Source organism: Dermochelys coriacea, chromosome 2 (genome assembly GCF_009764565.3).
Source record: "Dermochelys coriacea isolate rDerCor1 chromosome 2, rDerCor1.pri.v4, whole genome shotgun sequence".
Classification (NCBI taxonomy): Eukaryota; Metazoa; Chordata; order Testudines; family Dermochelyidae; genus Dermochelys; species Dermochelys coriacea.
This window is the reverse complement of record NC_050069.1, coordinates 270,186,846-270,206,292: the sequence shown is the minus strand read 5'-3', so window position 1 is coordinate 270,206,292 and position 19,447 is coordinate 270,186,846. Positions and strand designations below refer to the sequence as shown.

The 19,447-nt window shown below is 48.4% G+C and overlaps 1 protein-coding gene across 6 annotated transcripts; it reads right to left on the bottom strand.

The window, feature by feature from the left end:
• Positions 1–1,223: 1,223 nt before the first annotated feature.
• On the bottom strand, positions 1,224–19,220 carry LOC119850772 (zinc finger protein 436-like). Of its 6 annotated transcripts, XM_038389315.2 has the most exons (9): positions 19,085–19,220; positions 18,170–18,299; positions 17,092–17,169; positions 14,288–14,674; positions 13,468–13,545; positions 6,105–6,228; positions 5,209–5,322; positions 4,580–4,693; positions 1,224–3,290 (listed from the first exon to the last, which is right to left on the bottom strand). In XM_038389315.2, the coding sequence occupies exons 1-9, from the start codon at positions 19,207–19,209 to the stop codon at positions 2,110–2,112; spliced, it is 2,331 nt and encodes a 776-aa protein (XP_038245243.1). In that variant the 5' UTR covers positions 19,210–19,220; the 3' UTR covers positions 1,224–2,109. The 6 variants fall into 6 exon arrangements, with proteins under 6 accessions (XP_038245243.1, XP_038245244.1, XP_038245245.1 ...); XM_038389316.2 differs by lacking the exon at positions 13,468–13,545; XM_038389317.2 differs by lacking the exon at positions 17,092–17,169.
• Positions 19,221–19,447: the final 227 nt, after the last annotated feature.

Here is a 19,447-nt window from a genome sequence, read left to right as displayed (position 1 = left end):
ATAGTCCATCTAGTCCAGTATCCTGGCTTCTGACAGTGGCCAGAAGGGAATGAACAGAACAGGGCAATTTGGAGTGATCCATCCCATCATCCACTCTGTAGCCTCTGACTGTCATAGGGTTGCATCCTGCCCATCCTGGCTAATAGCCATTGATGGACTTACCCTCCATGAATTTGTCTAGTTCTTGTTTGAACCCCGTTACAGTCTTGGTTTTCACAACATCCTCTGGCAAAGAGTTCCACAGGTTGACTGTGCGTTTTGCTTTAAACCTACTGCCTATTAATTTCATTGGGTGACCCCTCGTTCTTCTGTTATGGGAAGGAGTAAATAACACTTCCTTCTTTACTTTCTCCACCCCACTCACAATTTTATAGACCTCTGTCATATCCCTCCTTAGGGATCTCTTTTCCAAGGTGAAAAGTCCCAGTCTTGTTACTCTCTCCTCATACGGCAGCCGTTCCATACCCCTCATCATTTTTGTTGCCCTTCTCTATATCTTTTCCCATTCCTATACATCTTTTCTGAGATGCAGTGACCAGAACTGCACGCTGTATTCAAGGTGTGGGTGCACCATGGATTTATATCAGGTCATTTTGATATTTTCTGCCTCATCTATCCCTTTCCAAATGGTTCCTAACATCCAGTACTTTGGGTGCTCTAGCCCCTGCTGAAGCACTACAGAAGAGCAGCCCAGAATGCACCAAAACAACCCCAGATAGGCCCAGCGGTAGACCTGCAAACATGGGTATGATCACAACTGCTCTGCAGGTAACTGTTACCTGTCATCTCTTCAGGGAGCCAAGGCCCCCCAAAACAAACAAAAACCCAGCTGTGTAGACAGGCCTGAAAGCTTCAAAAGCTTGTAGCTGCAGGTCTCATTTGAAGGAGGCCTGCAGGCGGCCAGTGGGAAGGTAAACAGCTCTTAGCCAGAGCAGATCCGCAGTATAATTAGCAGGGGAGGGCCGAAGCACCAACCTTACGCTGCATTGTAGTTAGCGCTACTGTGGCAGACGTAATGCCTGCTCTGGAGAGTTCTCACAAGCACCCACATTACTCCTAGGTCGGGCAACGTTCATCGGAATTGAGCTTGGCCCCAATTCCCCCCACAGCCCTTTTAACAGCTGAATTACGTGGTTTGACCTTTAAAGTGAAATACTCCTAGAGTCTGCCTTCCTGCGACAGATCCAGGTACTGGGTTAGAGTTATTACACCTTACTGACACATTTTGACCACCCTGCACCCAGCTTAACTTTATTTTTTGCTGCTGCTCCAGGGTATTTGAGGGTACACCCCCCACCACCAGTTGCAGTGGGAAGCAGGAGTGTCACAAATAGAACAGAAATCACTGCTTCAAGTTTGCCAATCGCTTCCACGGACTGGCAAGTGAGCCATTCCTGCTCTCACCCGCCAGGGTGGAGCTCAGCTTCCCTTTCATGAAGGCTGAAGGTGGTGAGGCAGAGAGGTAAGAGCACAGGCGGCCTGTATTGTAGACCTGGTTCTGCCTCTGGCTTGCAGGCCCGTGTCAGCCTCGCCACACCTCCGAGTCCCCAGCCATACTGACTGCGGGAAGCCGCCCAGCGCCGGCAAGCAGACCGCATTGGTCTGTAACACTGGAGGACCTGGGGGACAAAGTACTGTTAACCCAGCACACCTGCCAACGTGCTGACACTCACTCCCAACAGCCTGTGCGCCACTTCTGCAGTCGCGGTAGGAAGTTGTTCACGTTACAGCAGCGTGCTGCGACAGCAGCTTGTAGGCCTGCCCTGCACCATCCCCGCAGGGCGGAGCCTGCTGGCGACGTTCCCGCTGGCGGTGTCAGCGGCCAGGAGACTGTTCGTACAAACAAAACAGCTGTGGCCGCTTAGACGCTTCCAACGCATTGTTCAGTCCATTGTGGGGTCTCTTCCCCGGGCACAGCACGTAACGGCTGCTTGTAGCTCACATTCAATACAGTCTTGCGTCACCATCCCTCACGTCCAACGCTCCCCTCCCACCCGGCATGCAGAGAGGGCGTGGGATTCACTGCAGTGTTTCACATGGAGTGGATCTGGCTAGTCTCTGGGGGGAGGCTCTCCCACTGCAGCTCCCAACGCAGGGCTCACCCCCGTACTACCTTGTATTTTCCATTTTCAGGTACAGCAGCTGGCTCTTGAACTCTGCCCCCGGCACAGCCGGCGTGCCACCCTGCTGGCCGGCATGCGCGCACTGGTGCAGCCTCAGGGACGGCTGGCAGCGGAAGCTCTTGGCGCAGGCAGAGCTCTGAAAGGGCCGCTCGCCCGTGTGGACACGCTGGTGTTTCAAGAGGTGCTCCTTTTGGACAAAGCTCTTCCCGCACTCGCCGCACTGGTAGGGCCGCTCACCCGTGTGGATCATCTGGTGGCGCACCAGCCAGGAGTGGCAGATGAAGCTCTTGCCGCACTCCAGGCACTTGTAGAGCTTCTCCTTGGTGTGGTTGCGCAGGTGCTTGAGGAAGTAGGGCTTCTGGGCGAAGCTCTTGCCACACTGGGTGCACTTGTAGGTGCGCTCGCCGGCATGGGTGTTCTGGTGCACGGTCAGGTTGGTGAGGCGGGTGAAGCTCTTCTCGCACTGGGCGCACTTGTAGGGCTTCTCGCCAGTGTGGGTGCGCCGGTGCTCCACCAGTGTGGAGAGGCGGCTGAAGCGCTTCTCACACTCCAGGCACGTGTAGGGCTTCTCGCCGGTGTGGGTGCGCTGGTGCTCCAGCAGGGTGGAGAGGCGGCTGAAGCACTTGGCGCACACGCTGCACTTGTAGGGCTTCTCACCGGTGTGGGTGCGGAGGTGGGTGGTGAGCGTGGACTGGTGGATGAAGCCCTTGCCACACTCGGTGCACACATAGGCGCGCTCGCCCGTGTGGGTGCGGTAGTGGTTGGTGAGGTTGGACTGCTGCGTGAAGCCCTTGCCGCACTCGGGGCACACGTAGGAGCGCGCACCTGTGTGGGTGCGCTGGTGCTTCATGAAGTGCTCCCTGCGGCTGAAGCACTTCCCGCACTCGGGGCAGAGATAGGGCCGCTCCGCCACGGGGGCCCCCGGGGACACGGTGCTGGCTTTCAAGGGGCTGAAGTCTCTCTCGTGCTGGGTGGGTTTCTCTGGCATATGTACTGCCAGGGTCACGTTTGGCCCATTGGAGCTGTACTGACCCTCGCAGGGCAGGCTGCGCTCAGCACTATAGTAAATATTCTCTTCCGGTCTTTGGGCCGAGGTCCAATGCGGCTCCAGCTCCTGTGAATCTTGCTCCTTGTTGTTGTTTTCGTGGCTGGCAAGCCAGCCGTCAGCTGGAACCAGGAGGGAAGGCAAATGTAATTCACAGGACAGACTGGGAGAAATGAAACTATGCTGCCTAAAGTTGTGGGGGGCATCAGAGACCAAATGAGGGGAAGGCTGGGCCTCTGGTTAGAGCACTAGGGTCCTTCTCTGCCACAGGCCTAGGGCAGAACACAGCCTCTCTCCACCTCACTTCCCATCTGCTAGTGGAAGACAGCAATCCTACCCTACCTCCCAGCGGCATGGGGAGGATAAAGACCAAGCTTGGGAGGTGCTCTCCATAAACCTCCCCAAAACTCTCTCATCATCCATCTTCAAATTCCTCTGAAAAACTCTCCTTTGCCATGACGCCACGCAACCTCCGATACTTAGGCTGCACAGCCTGTCATACGGACCAATATTGCCCCTTGTTTTCCTGTCCTCCCACGTCTGTACCCACGTGTTGTCTCGTCTTACACTTAGATTATAAGTCCCTCGGGGCAGGGACCGTCTTTTTGTTCTGTGCCTGTACATTGCCTAGCACAGGGGGGTCCCAATCCAGGACTAGGGCTCTTAGGTGCCACATTAATACAAATAATTAATAACAATAATTATTAAGATCCTGCAGGATTCAGATACTACAGGAATGGGTCTACCAAGAGACAGACCAATAGTTCGAGATGCAAAGGATGTTGGCATGTCTTTGGATACAAACCCTCCCCGCCACACAGGCAAGTAAGGTAAAGACTGATTCTATCTGGAATCATTACTGAGAGATTTCTCTCTAAATCCCTACACATGGAGAAACGAAACAGGAACTTCACAATGGGCCAAGTTCTGCACTCGAATGCACTCATGCAGCTCCCACTGATCACACGGGCATGCACTTGAGAGAAGAATTTCGTTCAGCACCTAACTGCCACTTGTAGCAGAGAGTCACCAGGCAAGAGAGCCTAGGGGAGAACATTTCTTGTCCCTGATCCCTTCCAGTCCATCTATCCATGGATTTCTACAATGCTCACCTCCGGGACAGCATCTGAGCACCCCAGGAGATTATCAGCACACCTAAGTCCTACAGATGGTCTCACTCACGCCCCCAAAGAAGTCCTGCTAACATGTCCCATCCGAATGTTCAAAGGGATAAACTGCCCTGTGGGGTATGCAGCATTCTTCTTCCTATTGCGACTGAGGCCCGTCACAAAGATAATGCTGCTCACCCTGGACTACAGAAGAAGAGTTTTAGAAATATAAAACTTTTGTTCTCGCTCTTGCTTTTAAACTAGACTGCCAGGATTCAGAGTCACGTGAGCCTACCACACACCTGCCATGGGCTTTGTAGGGGCTTCTCTTTCGTCTGCATCCTGCTGCTCCTCAGCAATTGGCTCTTCCTCTTGTTTAATCTGAGCAGAGATTTCGAGGGTAGAAATCGCAGACTCTGTTCATTGAAAAGAGAGAGAGAGCTCAGTGAGGATTTTCTAACAATCACTGCCTGACATGAAATAAATAGCTTGTGCCTACCAGGTGTAAGTGGATAGCAAAAACTTAAATAACCCTTGCCACACATGCATCCAAGCCATATGCCTCAGAGCCAAGTCTTATTGCTAATACAGCCCTCACTCCTTTTGAAAATTGTTCCATAAACCTTTCAAAATGATCCCAAGCCCCCAAAACCTCCGCCTCTGGAGCAGGCAGTCACTGATTAGAAACCAGACATGCTAAAGAGGATATAGAGGAAACAAACCGAGTGGTTAAGTGCACTGACCAGTCCACACACTCAAAGAGGAGGGACTAGAGCCAGAAATAGTTTTGATTGGTAGAGACTAAATCTGACATAAGAAAACTACTGATTTTTTTTTTTTAAGCAAGCAGCTCTAATGGCAGATGGAGGCTTGTTGAAGTTACAGCTGCTCGCTCCACCCGCTGTTTCAGTCGATTTCAGCCAACCCTCACCCGTGCTGGGATCTGCAGTGGTTCCTCTTTCCTCTGACTCCTGCTGACCCTTCACACACGGCTCTTCTCCTCGCTCAATTCGGGACAGGATGTCAGGTTTGGAAATTGCATAGTCTGTTTATGGGAGAGGTCATAGTGGTAATTAATGAACAGATAAATCCCAATTCTTTTCTACAAGTTATTTTAAATCAATCCCCTTCTATCCTGGAGGCGATCTGTACCTGACTGAGTGAAAAACAACCCCCGCAAAGCACCTCCTACGCGGGATGTTGAAGCACTTCACAAAGAGAGGATGCATCTCAGCCACCTGGAGGCCAGAGGATTATTGCCACAGCTCCGCACGAAGGAGGAAAGAGACGGCAAGTGATGTGTCCAAGGTCACAGAGGGTCTGTGGCACAGCTGGGACCAGAACCCAGGTCTCGAGTTCCAGTTCTCTGTTTAGTCCCACCACCATCATCCCCTGACGCAGGGACATCAGTTACTTGCACCACTTCTCTATGACACACCCTTTAATGCAGCAGAATTTCCCACACCACACACAACATCCAATTAGCAAGTTACAGGTGAGTGCATCGATGCCAACAGGAGTTACACTAGTGTTCAAGTCAGCGCCAGATCAAAATCAGGCCCACAGAACACAAAGGGTTTTCCACATACGAGGGCTGAGCCTATGAGCAAATACAACTGCTATTCACGTCTCGAGAGCACTGAACACTGACCACCGCCACCACGCTGTGCATCGCTTTTCTGTCATGACAAAACTGAATGCATGCAGGCAGGTGTGCACAGCCACCAGAACTCACAGGAGTTTGAGAACACCCCTCAGCTGGTGGAGTCCAGCCAACACTCCAGAAGTCAAGCATTTTCTAATAAATAAGCGAAAAACATTCCTTACCCAGTGAGATCATATATTCGTAATTCCCCTTCATCACATTCTTGTACAGGTCCTTCTGCCAGTCTTCTAAGTTCTCCCACTCCTCCTGGGAGAAGACGGCGCTGTCATCAAACATCACCGGCACCTGACATCAAACATTCACTTAGCACTTTGCTTTAAATCACATCTCTTACACTTGTATCACTAATATATGAAATAGATAGGGAGTGCCTAAAAAAGGCAACTAGATTTAATGGAGAAGATGGGCATTTTTTAAACACACTGTTTATATTATAATTTAATGTTCATTTTATTTGAAAGAACAATAGTAAAATGATGCAACGAATGAAAACAAAAGGGGACAGAATTCATTGATGGGGAGAAGCAAGGAATACAGTTTGTATTGCAATGCCACAGAATGAAAGCTGAGTACGAGACGAACAAAAGCCAAAAGTGTCCCATTTAATACCATTACTCAATAAGATTCCAGCTGCACTAAACATGGAGCAACATTTCCTCCCCTTTAACAAGCATTTTTCTTCAATATTTTAAAGTTTATGGTTGGAAAGATATAGGGCCAGATTCAGATCTTTTGCACTGGTGTGAATCTAGAGCAACACGATTGAGTTACTCCAGCTTTACTCCAAGATAATGGAAAAATATGCCTTGTTTTGTGGATAGTAACTAATTCGTCTTTAGTTGCATTCCACAAAAAGAACAGAACTATTTGTGGCACCTTAAAGACAAACAAATTTATTAGAGCATAAGCTTTCGTGAGCTACAGCTCACTTCATCGGATGCATTTGGTGGAAAAAACAGAGGAGAGATTTATATACACACACAGAGAGAACATGAAACAATGGGTTTATCATACACACTGTAAGGAGAGTGATCACTTAAGATAAGCCATCACCAGCAGCAGGGCGGGGGGGAAAAGGAGGAAAACCTTTCATGGTGACAAGCAAGGTAGGCTAATTCCAGCAGTTAACAAGAATATCAGAAAAAGAAAAGGAGTACTTGTGGCACCTTAAAGACTAACAAATTTATTAGAGCATAAGCTTTCGTGAGCTACAGCTCACTTCATCGGATGCATTTGGTGGAAAAAACAGATGAAGTGAGCTGTAGCTCACAAAAGCTTATGCTCTAATAAATTTGTTAGTCTTTAAGGTGCCACAAGTACTCCTTTTCTTTTTGCGAATACAGACTAACACGGCTGCTACTCTGAAACCTAAGAATATCAGAGGAACAGTGGGGGGTGGGGTGGGAGGGAGAAATACCATGGGGAAATAGTTTTACTTTGTGTAATGACTCATCCATTCCCAGTCTCTATTCAAGCCTAAGTTAATTGTATCCAGTTTGCAAATTGATTCCAATTCAGCAGTCTCTCCTTGGAGTCTGTTTTTGAAGCTTTTTTGTTGAAGTATAGCCACTCTTAGGTCTGTGATCGAGTGACCAGAGAGATTGAAGTGTTCTCCAACTGGTTTTTGAATGTTATAATTCTTGACGTCTGATTTGTGTCCATTCATTCTTTTACGTAGAGACTGTCCAGTTTGGCCAATGTACATGGCAGAGGGGCATTGCTGGCACATGATGGCATCTATCACATTGGTAGATGCGCAGGTGAACGAGCCTCTGATAGTGTGGCTGATGTGATTAGGCCCTATGATGGTATCCCCTGAATAGATATGTGGAAATCCTGGACGCCCCATCATCTCAGGCATTGGCACCCTGACAGCAGGATTGTCTGGCTATGTAGACTCCCTCCTCAGGCCCTTCGTTACCAGCACTCCCAGCTATCTTCGAGACACCACCGATTTCCTGAGGAAACTACAGTCCATTGGTGATCTTCCTAAAAACACCATCCTAGCCACTATGGATGTAGAAGCCTCTACACCAACATTCCACACAAAGATGGACTAGAAGCCGTCAGGAACAGTATCCCCGATACTGTCACGGCTAACCTGGTGGCAGAACTTTGTGACTTTGTCCTCACCCATAACTATTTCACATTTGGTGACAATGTATACCTTCAAATCAGCGGCACTGCAATGGGTACCCTCATGGCCCCACAGTATGCCAACATTTTTATGGCTGACTTAGAACAACGCTTCCTCAGCTCTCGTCCCCTAATGCCCCTACTCTGCTTGCGCTACATTGATGACATCTTCATCATCTGGACCCATGGAAAAGAAGCTCTTGAGGAATTCCACCATGATTTCAACAATTTCCATCCCACCATCAACCTCAGCCTGGACCAGTCCACACAAGAGATCCACTTCCTGGACACTACGGTGCTAATAAGCGATGGTCACATAACCACCACCCTATATCGGAAACCTACTGACCGCTATTCCTACCTACATGCCTCTAGCTTTCATCCAGATCATACCACTCGATCCATTGTCTACAGCCAAGCGCTACGATATAACCGCATTTGCTCCAACCCCTCAGACAGAGACAAACACCTACAAGATCTCTATCATGCATTCCTACAACTACAATACCCACCTGATGAAGTGAAGAAACAGATTGACAGAGCCAGAAGAGTACCCAGAAGTCACCTACTACAGGACAGGCCCAACAAAGACAACAACAGAACGCCACTAGCCATCCCCTTCAGCCCCCAACTAAAACCTCTCCAACGCATCATCCAGGATCTACAACCTATCCTGAAGGACGAGCCATCGCTCTCTCAGATCTTGGGAGACAGACCAGTCCTTGCTTACAGACAGCCCCCCAATCTGAAGCAAATACTCACCAGCAACCACACACCACACAACAGAACCACCAACCCAGGAACCTATCCTTGCAACAAAGCCCGTTGCCAACTCTGTCCACATATCTATTCAGGGGATACCATCATAGGGCCTAATCACATCAGCCACACTATCAGAGGCTCGTTCACCTGCGCATCTACCAATGTGATAGATGCCATCATGTGCCAGCAATGCCCCTCTGCCATGTACATTGGCCAAACTGGACAGTCTCTACGTAAAAGAATGAATGGACACAAATCAGACGTCAAGAATTATAACATTCAAAAACCAGTTGGAGAACACTTCAATCTCTCTGGTCACTCGATCACAGATCTTAGAGTGGCTATACTTCAACAAAAAAGCTTCAAAAACAGACTCCAAGGAGAGACTGCTGAATTGGAATCAATTTGCAAACTGGATACAATTAACTTAGGCTTGAATAGAGACTGGGAATGGATGAGTCATTACACAAAGTAAAACTATTTCCCCATGGTATTTCTCCCTCCCACCCCACCCCCCACTGTTCCTCTGATATTCTTGTTAACTGCTGGAATTAGCCTACCTTGCTTGTCACCATGCAAGGTTTTCCTCCTCCCCCCCCCCCCCCGCTGCTGGTGATGGTTTATCTTAAGTGATCACTCTCCTTACAGTGTGTATGATAAACCCATTCTTTCATGTTCTCTGTGTGTGTGTGTATATATAAATCTCTCCTCTGTTTTTTCCACCAAATGCATCTGATGAAGTGAGCTGTAGCTCACGAAAGCTTATGCTCTAATAAATTTGTTAGTCTCTAAGGTACCACAAGTACTCCTTTTCTTTTAGTTCAGAGATAAACTGCAAAAAACAAAATGTCTGCCTCTGGCTGTACAGACAGGCCTCAGTACAGAGAACAAGGGAAAATGAGTCTGGACATACCCAAATTGACATCTTTCAAAGCTATGAGAGCTAGATGCACTCAGGGCAGAGTCACTGGGAGGGATAAAGGGACTGGATCATAGGCTGGGGGAGGAGTGTGAGCAGAGAAGAGAGTCTCCTGGAGGAACAACTATGACCTGAAGCACTGCTACCAGCAACGGCTGATCTTACCATTCCCTCGGAGCAGCATAGCTCCCGGCACAGGAGTGAGCATAAGTGCTTCTCTCCTTTCTGAAGCATGCTCAAGAACAAAGGCCCCTCTCCTCCCAAGAGAGGATAAACTCACCCCAACAGCCAGCACAGGAGGGCTGCAGTGGGATTTGGGATTCTCCTGGTAAGAGTCCCAGATGGACGTTACAGGACAAGTTCCAGGCAACTATCCAATGAACCCTCCAGACCTAATGAGACTAGCTAACACTAGGGGCTAATCGATGCACTGCCTCTATTCAAACCATTTTGCAATGGGGAATTAAATTGCCTCTGGATCAGAGATATGAAAAATCTAGGACTATCAATTAATCGCAGTTAACTTAAGGCAAATTAACTTGATTAAAAAAATTAATCACAATTAATCAGTTTTAATCACACTGTTAAACAGCAATAGAATACCAACTGAAATTTATTATACATATTTTTGGATGTTTTTCTACATTTTCAAATACACTGATTTCAATTACAACTCAGAATACAAAGTGTAAAGTGCCCACTTTATATTTTATTACAAATATTTGCACGGTAAAAAAAAATAGTATTTTTCAATTCAACTCGTACAAGTACTGTAGTGCAATCATTTTATCTTGAAGGTGCAACTTACAAATGTAGAATTATTTTGTTACATAGCTGCACTCAAAAACAAACCAATGTAAAACTTTAGAACCTACAAGTCCACTCAGTACTACTTCTTGTTCAGCGAATCGCTAAAACTAAACAATTTGTTTACATTTTACGGGAGATAATGCTGCTCGCTTCATATTTACAATGTCACCTGAAAGTGAGAACAGGCATTTGTATGGCACTTTTGTAGCCAGCATTGCAAGGTATTTATGTGCCAGATCTGCTAAACTTTCTATGCCCCTTCATGCTTCGGCCACCATTCCAGAGGACATTCTTCCATGCTGATGATGGGTTCTGCTCAGTGATGATCCCAAGCAGTGCAGACTGACTCACATTCATTTTCATCATCTGAGTCAGATGCCAGCCGCAGAAGGTTGGTTTTCTTTTTTGGTAGTTCAGATTCTGTAGTTTCCGGTTCCGTCACCTCTGAACGGGTCCTGGTAGAAGTCTCCGGAACACAGCTAGGTGCGACATCTTGTTTAGCCCGGCTGCGGGTAACCATTCCCACCCTCTTGGCTAGCTTCACATGATTGGCCAAGTCTTCCAACAGCATGGGGATGGGATAATCATCATAGACTGGACTGGCAACTTGACTGTAGGCAAGTCAAAAGAGTTTGACTTGAAGGGTTGAATCATCACTTGGACCTCTGGGTCGATTAAACTGGGGTCCACTAAGGAAGCGTGGATAGCCGTCACTTGTGCTCTGGTGTCCCTCCACGCTGTAACCTTCTTCCCGCTCACACTCACAGTTTCCCTCCGCTCTGAGGGTATCTGGGAGGCATCTGGGCCTGAGGAGCTTTGGCGGGACCCCAGTGCAATGAACTGTAATCTGTTGGGGTTCTTGGGGCAGTTGGCCTTTACATGCCCCGGCTCGTTACATTTAAAACATCGCCCAGCTGACTGGTCACTGGGGCAAGGTGGGTTGCTGGAGAATGGTGTGGTGAGACAATAAGGTGTCTAGGGTTTTTCTTGGGGGGTAGTCAGGGCTTTGGGTTGCCCCCGGTAGTAGGGTGTGGTCTGACGGCGTCCCTTCTGGTATCCACTCAAACTGCGACCAGGGTTGTTTCTCTCTCCTCCCTTCACCCGTTTTGTTTCAGTTTGCCCGCCTCTCTGGTGGTCTGGGACTGCATATTGATCAGCATAAGAAGCAAGACTTCCTGCTGAGTCCATTTTCTTATCCCATAAACGCTGTTTTATATCATCCTTGGACATATTCAGCAATCGCTAGTTACATCCCGTCCTTTGAGCCATTTATCAAACAGATCTGTCATCTGGTTTACATAAGCCACATTACTTAGTCCAGACCCTCTCTTAAGGGCTCTAAATTTTACTCTAAGTTTCAGGTGTAACTTGAAATTGTTTTAAAACCAAATCCTTAAATTTATCATAGTCAGAAGCCTCATCAATAGGCATCTTATTGAATATGTCCAGAGCTCTTCCACTCAATTTTGCGACCAATATTGTCATCTTGGGAGCGTCAGGAATTTTATGGAGTGTGCACAGTCTCTCAAAGGTGAGAAAATATTCAGCAATATCACTGGATTCATCATACTGTGGACATAGTCGCTCCCATTTGTGGATTGATAGGGTTATTCGGTATATTCTGCTGAGCCTTTGCCTTCTCTATCTCCAGTGCATGCTTCCTCTCTCTTTCCCTCGCCTACATTTCTTTTGCTTTTGCCTCCATAGCTCTCTGGTGGGCAGCCTCTTTATTGAGTAATTTTAAATTCGACCAGTCTCTGGTGTTCCTTTTCTCTCTCTTCTGCTTCCACTCTGGCTATCTCCAGTTTCTGTCGGGCATTGCTTTCTGTCATCTTAGCCTCTCTCTTTTTAACCTAGCTATACCTGAGAGTTAGAAAGGAAAAAAAAAAAAAAAACTTGGCTTGTAAAATTTGCTGTGCTGTAACCTGATACCTTTGTCTCCGATAGCTGTTCCCAGCCTACAGAAAAATCCTTTTATGGAGCTGCTCTGTCCCCAAGCAAAGAGACAGAACATGCAGCTGTAATCACCTTTTAAAAAACCTTTTAAAATCCTGCTGTGCTTCTGGTTCAAAATGATCCCACTGCTCTGCCACCATGTCAAGGTTCCTTCCACACTCTGAAGGGTACAGATGTGGGGACCCGCATGAAATACCCCCAAGCTTATTTCTACCAGCTTAGGTTAAAACTTCCCCAAGGCACAAAGTCTTTGCCCTTGGATTAGGTAAAATGCTGCCACCACCAAGTGTTTTAGACAAAAAACAGGGCAAGGACCACTTGGAGTTCCTATTTCCCCAAAATATCCCCCCAAGCCCTTACACCCCCTTTCCTGGGGAGGCTTGAGAACAAACAAGATGAGCACAAACCCCTTGTATTTTTAAGACCCAAAAAACCCCATCAGATTCTTAAAAATCAGAACTTTATTAGAAGAACAAAAAAAAAAAAAGATAAGAGAACAACTCTGTTAGATCAGAATGGAAGATAATCTTACAGGCAGTCAGATTCAAAACATAGAGAATCCCTCCAGGCAAAACCGTAAGTTACAAAAAGATCCAAAAAGAGGAATACACATTTCCTCCAGCACAGTGAATTAACAAGCCAAAACAAAGAAAACCTAACGCATTTTCTAGCTAGATTACTTACTAACTTTACAGGAGTTGAAGGACTCGCATCCTTGATCTGTTCCCAGCAAAGGTATCACACAGACAAAACTCTCCCCCCCCCCCCAGATTTGAAAGTATCTTGTCCCCTCATTGGTCATTTTGGGTCAGGTGCCAGCGAGGTTACCTTAGCTTCTTAACCCTTTACAGGTGAAAGGATTTTGCCTCTGGCCAGGAGGGATTTTATAGCACTGTATACAGAAAAGTGGTTACCCTTCCCTTTATATTTATGACAAGTACCTTCTTTGCATTTTGCCATATCTGCAGTGAAAGTGTTCTTAAATCAAACAACATGTGCTGAGCTGTCATCTGAGATTGCTGTAACACAAAATATATAGCAGAATGTGGGTAAAACCACAAAGGAGACATACAATTCTCCCCTAAGGAGTTCAGTCACAAATTTAATTAACACATTATTTTCTTAACAAGCATCATCACCATGGAAGCATGTCCTCTGGAATGGTGGCCGAAGCATGAAGGGGCATATGAATGTTTAGCATATCTGGCAGCTAAATTCCTTGCAATGCCAGCTATAAAAGTGCCATGTGAATGCCTGTTCTCGCTTTCAGGTGACACTGTAAATAATAAGCGGGCAGGATTATCTCCCATAAATGTAAACAAACCAGTTTAGCTACTGGCTGAACAAGGAGGACTGAGTGGACTTGTAGCCTCTACAGTTTTACATTGTTTTGTTTTTGAGTGCAGTTATGTTAAAAAATATTCTACATTTGTAAGTTGCACTTTCACGATAGACTGCACTACTGTACTTGTATGAGGTGAATTGAAAAATACTATTTCATTTTGTGATCTTTTTACAGTGCAAATATTTGTAACAAAAATATAAAAAGTGAGAACTGTAAACTCTGTATTCTGTGTTGTAACTGAAATCAATATATTTGAAAATGTAGAAAACATCCAAAAATAAGTGGTATTCTATTATTGTTTGAAAGTGCGATTAATTGCAATTATTTTTTTAACCGTTTGACAGCCCTAGAAAAATCCCTTCGTTACCCAATACGGGCTCAGCCTTTACTTCCTGTACTAACTGGGGTACGATTACCTTTGGGACTTCTCCATTAATACCAGGAGGAAGCCTCAGGATCCAGAAGTTCCTGTTCTTCAGCAGGTTCTCCATGTTCTCCAGTCTCCTCTGCAGTAGCCCATACTCCTGGATCAGAGTTCCCAGCACAGTCCACTTACTCTCCAGCTGATTTCCAAACTCCAACTCTGTTTTCTCACACTCAAATATTTTCTTCTCAGCTGTCCCAGTTCTCCCCTCCAGACTCAGCAACCGTGTGGCAAACGAATCCACCTTTCTCTCCACAGCTTGGATAGCAGCCACTAGGGTCCACATCGAAATCTCTGCTGTTTGCACAGATGTTCGTTCAGGGACACCGGGGAGCTGGGAAGATATCGGGCGCTGTGACGCTGCATCCCATTCCTGAGCCTGTTTGCAAGGAGAGAGACGGGAAATGGAGCTAGAGCCACCTTTCCATCTGGCAAAGTCAGATACAGAGAAACCGCACAACCGCTCAGATGCTGCAGACTCCTCCTCACTGTGCGATCTTTACTCCGACAGCGTCGCTGTCCTGATGCGAGAAATGAGGTCTTTTGACAACTTTATTAGAATTATAAACTCATTGAAATGAGGCTCATAAAAGGTTCAACTCCCCTGGGCTGACATGTGACATGAATATTAGCTACCCACCTATATTCTTCTTATATTAGTGCTGTGAAGGTCTGAAGCAGAGTTTGTCAACAAAGCATCAGGCACCCTAGACAGAACTTTATACCCACACAGGGGAGGTTTAAGGGCTGCCTCCAGCTTGCAATCGAGTCAGTTTCTAAAGTGAGAGTTAAGACTAGCATCAGCTCTTACAACGGCCCTTTAGTTAGCCTGCTAGTTTCGATGATCACATACTCCTAATTTCTGTTAAATGTTTCTCGTCCCTGTTGCTGTGTGAAAGACCCAGACAGAGTGAAAATGCCTACATGAAGGGATGTCAAATGCCCAGTGTAAACAAAGAAAATAACCTATAATTTTCCTCTAATTTCCTTCTTTTATAGCCTTTTTTGCTGTTACTTGTAACACTATTAGTGATTTTAAGTTGATGTCCCCTTGAAGTTTGCAGATGCCATGTTGGGTAAGTTCATGTTGCTATAGCTACTGCATGAGAGATGCTAAAAATAGTTTTTGTGAAATACAAGTGTGTACACACTGTACAAATAAAAAGTTGTTTTAAAAGCTGTTTTGGAGGTGGCCAAACTCTCTGCATGCTGGTGACTTGATCATTTTCCATTCAAAATGCCAAGTTCATTTATTTGGAAGAAGCTAGTGTAATGTAGCTCTCCTATTGGCCGTCACAACCCAGTGGATTCTGGTCATACAGGAATCTACAGCGCTTTCCTGCCAACCAGGAGATACTGACAGGTGTACTGGGAACCACAGAGTTAGAAGCTCTGCGTTTTTCACTGAATATATTTATCCACACTTTTGACACTTACACACTGAGTGGTCCCTCAAATTCGCAGGAACTATTCAGACGTGTAAAGTTACTCACATGAATAAGCGTCACTTTCCTTCCTGAAGACTATGATCCTTTGCTGCAAGTCAGGCATGCAATTCTAGTTCATTTCATTCATAGCTTAAGCTACTAAAGGGCAATGATGCCTGAAAGTTTTGTCACTGACATGACCTTTCATAAGAGAGCCACAGGAACAACATGCAAGCAACGGAGGCGGTGTCATCTTTGAAACAGTGTCAGACACTAGAGGAATGAGACGAAACTGTACAGCAGAAAGGATCTATTTTAAAATGAAGAATCACAGTGATGGTCAGAAGCTAGGCTGCCTTTTCAAAACTGATAACCCTTACACAAAAGGGTCAAATGCGAGACAAAGATTATCTTTGTATGCAGCTCAGAGGTAAGCAGCAAAAAAAGGCATGTGGCCTTGTCCACACGGGAGAGTTTGATCAGTTATACCGGTATAGGTATACTGGTATAATACCCTACACCCCCACCCCGCCCCCATGTGGACACACTCATTCTGGTGTAACAGTACCTTTTCTCAGTTTAGAATCATAGCATTTAAGGTCAGAAGCGCCCACCAAACCATTTAGTCTGTCACAGGCCACCAACCCCAGCCAGCACCCTCACACTGAACCCAACAAGTGAAATTGGACCAAAGTAATACAGCCCACAAGACGCTAGTCTATTAACTCCTTCCCAAGCAACTAGGCTGGTTTAAATTCATACTTTAGCAGCTTATACCAAAAAACACAACAACTCTCTCTCGTGTAGACCACCTGAGTCCTTAACACCCAAATCCTACACAGTGAAGGAGAATTTAGCTCATCAGAAGCTTGGAGCTTATTTTCTACCACCCCAACCCAATGCATCATCCCCCACATATAGTTTACTCAGGATATCCCACACATATTTGTTCACTGCCAGTATCAGTATTCCAATAACTGCCTAGAGGTCACAACCACAGTCAAGGCCCCATTGTTAGTAATACTCCTGAAGCGTCCTAGAGCCCCAGTTATAGACCAGGACCCCGTTGTGCTATGCCTCAAAGAGTTTACAGTCTGAAGTATAAGCCAAGAGACAACAGATGGAGACAGGCAGAGACATGGGGGACTACAAGGAGACAATGGGACAGTACTGGTCAGCATGGTAGGCTGTGGGCTCTGCACACCAGTAAAGATCGCCTAACTACGGTGAAGTTTTTTGTAGGCTTGGTAGCTTAGTGGATGTTGGGGGTGGGGGAGATCCTCTCCCAAACATGAGGGCAGCAGGGGAGAAAGTACATAGGTGACACGCTTGCAAATCTAACCACTGGGCAACAGTGGCTGGCACTGACCTTGAAGGTGGATGGGGAGGATGGGGCTAGGCTGTCAAGATCCTTGAAAGTGAAGATAAGTAGCTTCTGTTTGTTGAGCTGGAGAAGAGGGAATGAATAGGCAGCAGATTTAAAACAAACAAAAGGAAGTATTTTTTCACACAATGCACAGCAAACTTGTGGAACTCCTTGCCAGAGGATGTTGTGAAGGCCAATACTATAACGGGGTCCAAAATGGAACTAGATAAGTTCATGGAGGATAGGTCCATCTATGGCTATTAGCCAGGATGGACAGGGATGGTGTCCCTAGGCTCTGTTTTCCAGAAGCTGGATCACTCGATGGTTACCTGTTCTGTTCATTCCCTCTGGGGCACCTGGCTTTGGCCACTGTCAGAAGACAGGACACTGGGCTAGATGGACCCTTGGTGGTCCAGTGAAAGGATTCAAAGCGGGGAATGACATGTTCAAAGCAACAAGCTATGAAAGTGACCTTGGCAGCAATACTCTGAATGGACACAAGCTGGGCAAGACTGCATTTGCTAAGGCTGGGGGAAGGAGGTTGCAATAACTGAGAAGTGAGCAGATGAGTACTTGGATGAGCGTTTCAGCTGTGTGGCTGGACAGGAAAGGCCGTCTCTTAGAAACGTCATGCAAAAAGAATCAGCAAGATTTAGACGTAGCCTGGATGCGAGGATGTGGAAATAGATCAGAGTCAAAGATAAGGCCCAGGTTACAGGCCTGAGTGACAGGCAAAATGGTGGTGCTGTCCACAACGATCAAGGAAGACGATAGCAGGTAAGAAGGGGAAGGGAGAAAGGTTAAGAGCTCTGATTTAGCCATGTTGAGCTTAAGCAGACTGCTAGAAACCCACAAGGAGATGTCAGAGAGACAGGCTGAGAGTTCGGTTTGGCCAGGAGGAGACAGGTCTGAAGCAGAGAGACAGGTCTGTGGGCCATCAGCAGAGAGATGAGAGCGGGACTGGTGTCTGCAGATGAGATTAGCCACCCAAAGATAAGGGGCAGAGGGAGAAGAGACGGGCATTGCACTGCGCACTGTACAAAGATGGAGCGAGAACCGGGCCGTGCTGCGAAGAGCTTACGTTGTAAGGAATCAACGCAGCCGACACCTGCCCAGGGAGTCGCCCAGGTGTGAGCAGTCTCCCCGAAGGCAAGGGGGCTCCTTCCACGGCAGAAGTTACGCAAGGCTGAAAGCGCTTCCAGGACCAGGACCTAAACAGACCAGACAGATCAAGGATGAGAGAAAAGCGCCGCCCCTCCTCCTCCTCCTCCATGACAGCAAACTCGGGAACGCTTGGCAGGTGAAATCCAGCGCCCCCCCCCCGCTCCAGCTCCCACTCCCTCACCCCCACTCAACCCCACCCGCGCTCCCACTCCCAACCCAACCCCACCCCCGCTCCGACTCCTGCTCCCACCCCACTCCCTCACCCCACACAACCCCACCCCCACCCCTGCCCAACCCCACCCCGCTTCCACCCCACTCCCGCTGCCACTCCCTCACCCCCACCCAACCCCACCCGCGCTCCCACTCCCAACCCAACCCCACCCCCGCTCCGACTCCTGCTCCCACCCCACTCCCTCACCCCACACAACCCCACCCCCGCTCCGACTCCTGCTCCCACCCCACTCCCTCACCCCACACAACCCCACCCCCACCCCGCTCCCACCCCACTCCCGCTGCCACTCCCTCACCCCCACCCAACCCCACCCGCGCTCCCACTCCCAACCCAACCCCACCCCCGCTCCGACTCCTGCTCCCACCCCACTCCCTCACCCCACACAACCCCACCCCCACCCCCGCTCCGACTCCCGCTCGCCCCCGGCCTCCTGCCGGGTGGGGCGCGGGACACTCTTTAGTCACCGCGAGGGGGCGCTGGAGCAGAGTCATGAATCGAGGCGGGGGGGCGGCTGGAGCGGCCCCGCAGCCCGGCCCCGGTACGGAGCCGCTTCGCTCCAACGGCCGGGCCCACAACCCCGCCCGCCCGCCGGGCCCTTACCTGGGCAGCGGCCCGCTCGGCCATGGCCCCCCCGGGCGGGGCTTCTGCAGCGGGCCCGGCCCGGCCGAGCTCCGCTCCCGCTGCGGGCTGGGCAGAGTCCCGGCGCCGGGCGCCGCGCAGTGCATGCCGGGAGGGGGCGGGGCGCCGGCGCCGGCAGCGCCCCCTGGCGGCCTAGGGGGGAGCAGCCCCGTTCGCGCGGCGAGGCCGGGGGGGCGGAGGGCAGCTGGGCCCCCCCTCACATACCTTCCCCCCACTCCTCCCCCCATGCCCCGCCCCCACCCCATCCTGCTCCCCACCCCCCTTCTTCCTCATTCCCCTGCCCCCACCCCACTCCACTCCCCCCATGCCCCACCCCCACCCCAT

Excerpts from the sequence above, each read along its gene's own strand:
- LOC119850772 (XM_038389315.2), bottom strand. The coding sequence starts at position 19,209 with ATGCACTGCGCGGCGCCCGGCGCCGGGACTCTGCCCAGCCCGCAGCGG. Across the intron at positions 18,300-19,084 it reads CCGAGCGGGCCGCTGCCCAG|GTCCTGGTCCTGGAAGCGCT; the intron begins GTAAGGGCCCGG and ends TGGTCTGTTTAG. Across the intron at positions 4,694-5,208 it reads CACTGCAGATCCCAGCACGG|AGTCTGCGATTTCTACCCTC; the intron begins GTGAGGGTTGGC and ends TTCAATGAACAG.